The sequence below is a fragment of the Corvus hawaiiensis genome, chromosome 24, assembly GCF_020740725.1.
Source record: "Corvus hawaiiensis isolate bCorHaw1 chromosome 24, bCorHaw1.pri.cur, whole genome shotgun sequence".
Lineage (NCBI taxonomy): Eukaryota > Metazoa > Chordata > Aves > Passeriformes > Corvidae > Corvus > Corvus hawaiiensis.
Genome location: NC_063236.1, coordinates 8921184 through 8930369, shown reverse-complemented (window position 1 = coordinate 8930369; position 9186 = coordinate 8921184). Strand labels below are relative to the sequence as shown.

Below are 9186 nucleotides of genomic sequence, written 5' to 3'. Positions count from 1 at the left end.
TGCGGATGCCTCCCTGGGAAAGCACGGAAGAGAAGAGGGTGATGCTGCACAGCAAAGCTTTTACACCCCATTCCTGTCCCTTGGAATCAGCTCCAAGGATCAGCTTGGAGATGTTTTGGATTGAATTCTCTTCAACCCAGTGGGATTTTCTCATCGTGGCCCTGGAGGTGTTAAAGACATAGAGAAGACGCTGCTTCTCTGTAAAAAACAGCTCCGGTGCAATCAATGCTTGGGAATGGGAGGATTTAAGTGGGAATGAGAGGATTTAAGTGGGAATGAGAGGATTTAAGGGGCTGGGTGCTTTTATTTCCCATTTTCCTTCTTTTCTGGACAAATCGCCTCTTTGGAGGCCAAAGACTCTCAGGTGTGGAAGCAGGACGTGGCTCGAAGCCGATCCCAAGGAGCTGGAGATCCCAACTCCACCAAGAATCACCTCAGAAGCTCCATGTACAGCACTGGGAATGGGAAAAGGAGGATCCCTGATCCAGGGCAGCTCCTCACGGCCCAGCAGCACCATTTTGGTGGCATTTGGCAGCAATTTGGGGACTTGGCGGTGGAAGAAGAAGCGACCGAGTGACAGAAACCCCGCGCCGAGGGGAGCTTGGGTTGGTTGGGATCCCCATCCCTCTTTCCACCCCGTTCCTCGGGGAGGATTTGGGCCAGATTCCCCGAGCTGCCGGACACATGGAGGACGGCACAGTTACATGTGGGCACATTTTATTCTCTGGATGCATTCGCGCATTGTTTCTGCTCGACAGCCAAAGCTTTATTGATTCCAAACCGTTCCCCTTCTCCCTCTTCGTTTTTGTTTTTATGCTGCACCCCCTTTTCCCACCCCTCAACCACTCTGCTGCTTCCACTTTGGAGTATTCTCTCTGCTCGGAGCCTGTTTTCTCGGAAGAAGCCAACGGACAATTCATTCAGATTCTTTTTTCTTTTTTTTTCTCCCAAGATCCATATAAATTACATGCAAAACATGGTACATAGAGATTAATATCAAAATGCAATACAGATCAGGTGCACTTGAAGCTGGACTCTAGGATATGGCAAACACACCAGGGTACATATTGCTTTGAAACCACCATTGTTTTGTTTTTTAATGTCATGCATACCACATAATATTCAGTCTTTTGTTTTGTATTTTGGTTTTTTGGTTTTTTGTTGTTTTTTTTTTTCCCCGCTTTCTCTCCCATTTTTTATACAAAAATACCAGTGCTTATTATACTGAGTTACTGAAAAAAAAAAAAAAAAAAAGAAAAACTCGGCTCTGCGTGCCCTCTTCAAAAGAAAGTTCTTTTTGTTTTGTGAGAGCGTTGGATAAATATATATACACACACATAAATGTTGAGTTCAGACTGTATATATATATATATTTATTGAAGGGGAGGAAATAAACTAAAGGCAGTTTTAGCCATGGGCTTTGCTGGATGAAAATTGGGCTTTTGGGGAGCGGGGAAGAGCAGAGTCAGGGTGAGAGGGGGGTGCTGGCGAGAAAGAGGTGCCAAAACCCCCCAGTTTGGGTGGAAAAGGAGCAGGAAAAAGGTTCCCTCGCATCCCTGGGCCTCCAAGGGAAAGCTGGGGGTGCAGGAGGGCGTTTTGGGGGCTCTGAGCTCCACGAGGGGCTGGGGACGGAGCAGAAGCGATGCAGGCCCAGGCGTCCCCTCCAGGGACTTGGGGGGGGTCCCTACGGTCACAGAGGGTGACAGGGACACCTCGGAGATGCCCTGGCTGGATTTGGGATGGGGTTTTTTTAACAGCCATCCCCTCAGGTCACCCTCAGAGAGGAGCTGAGAGATGGGGCGGGGAGAGGAAAACCCGCAAAGGGCGCCCATGCTAAAACGCGGCTTCGTTTGTTTCCTTCTTGAGATCGTTTGGAAAAATCTCCCTCGGAAGCTTATTGCACGGAAAACCTTTTGGCTAAAAACAAACCAATCGAGTTAAATCCCCCTCCCCAAGCCCCTCTCTCTCTCTGTGTGTGCAAATCATAAAAACCTCAGCAGGAGAAAGCGAAAACGCCTCGAGCTGCCCGGCCGGCAAACGGCGCCCAGGCCGCGGTGGGGTGTCTTTGGTACCAACACGGAAAATCCACGGAAAATCCACCACCAAGGGGCCCTGCTGGCATCAAGAACTGGATGCAGAAGGATGTTCAGAGTGTTTTAATAACAAAGCATTCCAAGGCAAGTTGAACACGGATCACAACGAGGAGGAGGAGGAGGACGGGGGGGGTGACTTTGCTTGGCGCTGTCCCTCCCCTGCTCCGTGCGCGCTCGTGGCAGTTCAAACAAAGCGAAAAACCCCAGGAATTATTATTAATAATATATATTTATATATATATTTATATCTCCCCCTAGTCAAGGCATGTTGCAGAGAGTCCCCAAAAGTCCGTGCCGCCGACCATGCCTTTTTTTCTGATTTTTGGAGCACCGATCTCCCCCAAATCTCTTTTTTTTTGTGTGTGTAATGTCCTCAATAACTTAAGCCAAGAGTCAGCTGCTGCCAGGATATCACTGAAATTTAACCCCCCCCCCCAAAAAAAACCCCAAAATAACTTTACAGGAAATCTGCGCAAGAAACATTTATACTTGAAGCAACCAGCCATACACCAACATAATTTATAGATATTTATATAAAAAAACCCCATTTGTGTCATCCAACTCACGTCTAGTAGAAAGATGGCTGCTCAGAGAAAAGGAAGCTGACTGGCATCCGATGGCTGAATTAATTAATCCACGGAATTAATTAAAGTGTCCCTTGCAACTGCCCTCACGCAGCCGCGGGACCCGAGATCTCTTTATTTTCTTTTTTTTTCTTTAAACAAAATACATATGGCTGACGTAAAAATATCTGTTTCTGAGCTAAAGAAAACTAGATTTTTTTTTCTTTTTCTTTTTTTTTTTCCTTTTTTTTTTTTTGCATAATATTTATAGAGCATTTATTTCTCCCTCCCCCATCCCCCCCCTCCTAATATGGCAACTAGAACGACAAAAATAGAGCAAACTAAAGGAACGACCAGACCCTTGTGGCAAACCCTGCCAGTCACAGATTTCTGGGAGTGACTTTGAGAGCCCCCAAAGTTGGCTTGAAGTTGGTGGTGGTTTGAGTCTTTCTTTTCTTTTTTTTTTTATTTCTTTTTTTTTTCAACAGGTCTGAGGTATTAAAAAAATATCAAAAGGAAAAAAAAAACCAAAATAAAATTGGTGCATCCCCCCCAAAAAATGTATTTAATAAATATTTATGTAAGCTTGTAAGAACACCATATCTTCTTCTTCTTTTTTTTTTGTTTTTTTTGCAAGTATTTAAAATAGAAAAAGTGATTTTTTTTTTGTTGTTTTTTTAAGCAATGTCATCTTTAACATAGAACCAAAACCCCACAACCACCCCTTGTTTGGGTCTTCCCTGGTGTTTAACCCAAGACCCCTCCTCACCCCCCTGGGTTATTTTTTTGGGGGAGGGAGGGAGGAAAAAAGGAGCCGGGCATGGGGTGGACACTGAATTTGCACTGGGGATGGGCAGTGGTGGCAATTTCTTCTTGCTGTTGGCAGTGAACAAAGCCCAGCTCGCCAGCACCAGGGTGGGACACTCGGAACATTCCGGATAGCGGGGATTTTTGGGATCAAGACCTCCCCTCCTCCTCCCACCCCACGGAAAGGACGAGGCGGGGCCGGGGGCGAACCGAAGACACTTGGTTTGTGGTGTGGTTTAAGGAACACTTAAATCTCGGCAAAGATCTGGGCCCTGGCGTGGCAGGAGGTGCTGCAGGCAGTGCTCGGACAAGGCACGGGAGATTCCTCTGTGCGTTCCTGAAGGGAACAGGGGGGAGAACCCAGCCAGCCCCGGCCTCTCCCGGCAAACCTCTGCGCTCCCAGGGGTGGGAATTACCTCGGAGAGCGGCTTCCAGCCAATTCCCTCTGCTCCCAAAGGGGCTGGAGGAGAGGAGGAAGGGTCACGAGCAGGGGAGCAGCAGCGGGAGCTTGCGGGGAAGGGGCTTGGCCCAAGCCCGGCACATCCTGCCTCCCGCTCCAGGGATCGCCAGAGGGACAATCCAGAGCCAGCTGCAAGGAAAGGGACTCTCACTGAATTATTCCAAGTGGTGGAGGTGAGGCAGGGCTCCAGGGGAAGAGATGACCTCCAAAAAAAGAAAAAAGCAGCGAAGTGAGGCCGAGCCTCCAGCAGCACCTTCTCCGGAGGACCTGCAGCCATCCAAGCCAAACCTGCTGCCTCCAGGAAAACCGAGGATCATCCGTAGGCCATGGAGCTTCCCTCCCTTCCACTGGATCGTGAGACCACCAGATTGATCCCTGCCAGCACTGAGGACCCACTGTGCTCTCAGGATTCTCCGTTCAGCCTCCCACAGCTTTTGGAGCGCTGGTGGACACAGCTGGAGCCTCCTCCCGGATCCCTCAGCGCTTCCCTGGAGCCGGCACAGCGAGGCTGGAGGGTTACTGACCCCAACAGCACAGAAAAAGGGCAAAACTCCCTCTGCTCTGAGGGCCAGGAGCTGTGAGAGCTGCAAAAAACCTCTCACCAAGAGTTTCCCTCCTGACCAAGAGCAGCAGAGAGGCCTCTCCTAAAATTCCCCAGGAAGAAGCTGCATCCCTCACAACTGGGGGGGGTTTCTCTCCACCTTTTCCCTGGCAGTTTCACCTCCCCCTTTGCAGGAAAATCAGAGTCTCTCCCCTCCAGCAAGGTTAGAACTAAGCCAGCTTCATTTCTCATCTACCAGTTTGGAAACAGAGAGAGAAAAACGTGTGGGGCACACACAGAGGAGGAGCTGGAAAACGCCCAGGTACCATTTTCCAAAGGTGGAAGACTGGTGGACATCCCTGGATCTCTCAACCTTGGAGTAAACACCTTCCTCTGGCTGGGATTTTTTAGTTTATTCCTTAATTTTCACACTGGAGTGGTGACTGCCCCTCCCCACTGAGAAGTTCCTGGGTGGGGGGGGGGGACAAATCCCACAAGCAAAGAGCAAAACCTCCAACATTAGAAGAAAAAACCCCTAAAAACCACAAGTGGAAGAAAAACCCACCAAAAAAAAAAAAAAAAATTAAAATCAAGTCACAAGTGCACCCCCAGCCCTCGGGCTGAGGGTGTGTAAGACTACAACAACTTGAATTTCCTCGGAACATGCATTTTTCCAAAGTGAAAACCTCCCTCCGTGCCTGGAGCCCAACTCTTGGAGAGGAAAGAACCTGGCTGCTTCCCCCCGGGCGAGTACCACGGAAAACCAGGGATGGAGATGCACAATTGTTTGGTTGGGTGGTTTTTTTTGGCTTAGCCTCTCTCCCAACACCCACAGCGTGGCGGTGGTACTCTGGTTCCCACTGCTAAATAACGGTAAAAGAAAAAAAAAAGAACAAAACAGAAACCAAAAAAATGAAAGAAAAATCAAATAAAACCCCCTCCCTACCCCCCCGCCCAAAAATAAAACCAACCCCAAATGATGGTAACAGGCATGAGCAGTTTGACACGGAGTGACCGCAGCTGTGATCAGTTACTGGTGCCGGGATCACACAGCGCCGAGGCGGATGAGGAGGAGGAGGATGAGGAGGAGGAGGGGGAATTCCAAGTTCGAAGGTCAAACAGATGTCTCCAGGCTGTGGAAGGGGCTCCCAGGCTCTGGGAAGCTGAGCTCGCTGTCCACTGCGTTGTTGTTTCTGTTCAACGCTGTCGACCCCGCCGGGCTGCCCCCACCTCGCTTTTGGAGTCCGTCAGGCTCGGGGTCGTCTTCGGCGCCGTCAAGGAATGGTGTTCGAGGCTCGTCTTCCTCCAGGATGAACTCCGGGTGAGTCATGAAGTTATGGATGGAGCTTCTGGATTCGGGTTTCTCGAGGCCTTCGTACAGGGAGCTACGGAACGCATTCACCACTTTGATCTGGGCGGCGTGGCGAGTGGGGGGAGGAAAAAAAACAGGGGTCAGTCGGGTGGCCAGAGGGTGGAGGTCGGGGGAGAAAGTGAAAATAAATGATGGAAGACAACCATCGAACAACAACGACAAAAAAAAAAAAAAAACCAAACAGCACGACCACAGCAACAAAATCACCACTGAACAGACAGCTCGGTCAAAAATGAGACATCTACGGTGGACTGGGATCAGAGTCAGGCACTACGGGGGGTGCTGGGAACCCACCGGCTACGGGGCGGCCTCAGAAGCTGCAAGAAAAGACACGGGACGACTCAAAACCACCACCCCAACATCACCCCTCTGGATGGATGGAAGCCAAAATGCGTTAATTAGTCGGTCGTTAAATCTGTGTGCGTGTGCGCACGCGCCTCGGGGTGGACGGACACGAGGACAACGAGGTGGGGGCAACTACGACTCCAAAAAGAGGTGGGTTAGGCAAACAGCGGGGGCACTTCCAGGCAAACTCTACCGTGGGAGCCGTGGGTGGGGTTGGGGCAGGGTTGTTCCTACACCTCTGGAAAGGAATGGGGATTCCCAAAGGTGTCTCCAGATTTTTCCAGCCCGCGGGAAGCACGAGCTGCAGGTGGGTGCCGTGAGGAGGAAACGGGATCCGGGTCAATGTCCAGGTCTGCGTGGGTTTCCCCACCCTACTGGAGCTCTGGATCCTTCCCTGCACCTGGAGGAGACCCAGTGGTTTCCAAAGGCGGGGATGCTGTTGGATATTCTAAAGGAATTCCAGCCACACACAATCCTGGGAATCCCATGGAGCAGCTCCACCACAAAAGCCAGGCTCAAGCAGGAGATCCAGAGCCTGCTTTGGAGCACCAGGGAACGGCCCTGCCCCTGCACGGCACTGGAAGGGAGAAGTGTGGGAACCTGGCTGGCTGGTGGCTGGCAGTGGATTCCCTGCTCCCTCCAGATCCTCTGGAATTCCAGCCTCAAACCCTTCCAGCTCTCCCGTGCAGCCAAGTGACCATTTTTGGATCAGGTGGGTGACGAGTGTCCCATCCCAGCTCTGCTGGGTTTTAGGGAAGCAACAGAAGCCTCAGCTCTTTGGAGCAGAGCTCGTGTGGGACCAGGAGATCTCCTCTCCCAAGGAATCACCTCCAGAGCACTGGGGATTTGTCCAGCAGCGCTGGGAGCAGCAGGGAAGGCTCCCTGTGGCAATTCCAGTCATTGTGCTCGGTCTCCTGCCCCGTGGAAGGAGCTTTGCTCCTCCTCAGCTGCCTCTGCTGCTCCCCAGCCCCGAGGAACCATCCCCTGCCTGCCCCCGTGGTGTCCCTGTGGCTGAAACTGGGCCACAAAAGGGAGGAGATCCACAGATCCCAAAAAAGGGGGGAGGGAGCAGCATCTGAGGGAGTGGAAGGAGCCAGGCTGGAGGGGGAATGATCCAGAAATCCCCTTGGTGATGAGGGAAATAGAGGAGCTGAGTGTGTTCTGCCACCTCTGTGGGCCGCAGGCGTGGTGGGGGAGCAGAGACCTCACCCCAAATCCTGGTGACATGGGCTGGGTTAAACTGTCCCTTTATTTAAACTGTCCCTGGGTGTGGCACCCATCCAGGTGGGAATTCAGCGCCCAGCACAGCCAAAATCCTCCTGAGGATCTCTGATCCCACAAAACCAGAGCAGGGAATTCCTCCAGGAGCCGCCTCGTGCCTGGAACCCTGGAAGTTCTCCCTGCCCCCTCTCACCAGGGATGCCCTTCTGAGCGCATTTTGCACCTGGCTCAGGATCAGGAAGCATTTCCTGGCTCATCCCAGCTGGAAGCAGACCCAGGAGCTCCTGCACAGGGAGCAGGGCACACACCTGAGCTGGGGCACAAACACCGAGGGGATGAGCCTGGGCTGGGTACCCCCAGTGCTGGAGCACCACTGGCCTGGAAAAATGGGAATTTGATGGAGCTGGGAAGCAAATCAGAGCTGGATTTGTGCACTAATAACCCTGGCTAAATTCAGGTGAATGCACAGGACAAGGGACACCACCGAGGCCACCTCACACTGATCATCTGTCACATCAGCAACGACTTGAGAACAGCAGATCCTGACCCCTAAAGATCAACTGAATCAAAGATAACGAATCCAACCAAGCCAAGGACAGCCCAGTGCCTGCCAGAGCCACGAGGTGGTGGCCGAGGAGAGCCCAGTGCCTGCCAGAGCCACGAGGTGGTGGCCGAGGAGAGCCCAGTGCCTGCCAGAGCCACGAGGTGGTGGCTGAGGAGAGCCCAGTGCCTGCCAGAGCCACGAGGTGGTGGCCGAGGAGAGCCCAGTGCCTGCCAGAGCCACGAGGTGGTGGCACCTCCAAGCTCAGATTTAGGAGCCACAGAAGCCTCGGCTCTTTGGAGCAGAGCTCGTGTGGGACCAGGAGATCTCCCCTCCCAAGGAATCACCTCCAGAGCACTGGGGATTTGTCCAGCATTGCTGGGAGCAGCAGGGAAGGCTCCCTGTGGCAATTCCAGTTGTGCTCAGTCTCCTGCCCAGCCCCTCTCAGCCCCCTCAGCTCCCCCAAGGAGCTCCTGCTGAAGCTTCCCTCTGATTTTCCTCCTTTCTCCATCCCCGGCAGCAACTGCTGCGAGATGAATTCAGCTGTTCCCTTGTCAAAGGAAGGCAACAGCAAGGAAATGTGTTCTCAATGAGCCAGGCAGCCCCAGCAAAGCTGAATTCCAGGCTGGAGCCGCCCCTCCCTCCCGCCCACGGCCAGGCTGCCGCCTCCTCTCCACCTGGAACCTTCCGAAAGCAACCTCCAGGCTTGGAATTCATTCCTGTTTCACACCATCCCTGCCTGCAGCACCTCCACGTGCTGGGCAAGCCCCACAAGAATCACATCCCCTGGCCCTGGCTCTGCCCAGCCCAGCTCCCTCAATCCAGGGTGGAATTCCCAGTGGGAGCAGCTCGGCTCTGCAAAGACATCTCCTGGAGGTCATTCCTGAGACCTCTGCACCAATTCCAGGAGGGACACAGCAAGTCCAGCCCTGGAAAAACTCCTCCACGGGAGAGGGACACCATGGATCTGCGTGGAGGGAAGAGGAGCTTCGGGAGAGAGGGAAGCAGCAGAGGGAAACAAGGAAAGTCCAGGCAGAAAAAACAGCGGGAAGATTTGGAGACCTGGCTTAGCTCCTGGTGAAGTTTTCTATTCCCTCGCTGCAAAATGGGGAAAACATCGATCCACAGACTGCAAAGAAGCTGCATTTTGGTCTCATCCCCCCCCAGTCCTCTGCCCTGAGCCCCTCTAAGCAGATTGCATTCCATCAGAAAATCCTGGAGGTGCCCAGATGGGAGCAGGAGG

General features: G+C 52.5%; 1 protein-coding gene and 1 long non-coding RNA gene across 7 annotated transcripts in view; one reads left to right on the top strand and one right to left on the bottom strand.

Annotated features, from left to right (window-relative positions):
• Positions 1 to 700: 700 nt before the first annotated feature.
• Positions 701 to 9186, bottom strand: part of ATP2B4 (ATPase plasma membrane Ca2+ transporting 4) — a 58629-nt gene continuing 50143 nt past the window's right edge. For 5 of the 6 annotated variants that reach the window (XM_048327705.1, XM_048327709.1, XM_048327706.1 and 2 more), the window contains one exon: positions 701 to 5875. In XM_048327705.1, coding sequence (XP_048183662.1) covers positions 5579 to 5875 — 297 coding nt within the window. In that variant the 3' untranslated portion in view covers positions 701 to 5578. The remainder of the gene's footprint in view (positions 5876 to 9186) is intronic. The other variant, XM_048327710.1, reaches the window with a different exon arrangement.
• Positions 7969 to 8236, top strand: LOC125337705. The gene is made up of 3 exons (XR_007208123.1): positions 7969 to 8025; positions 8067 to 8148; positions 8190 to 8236. It is a non-coding gene; the product is annotated as an uncharacterized LOC125337705 (long non-coding RNA).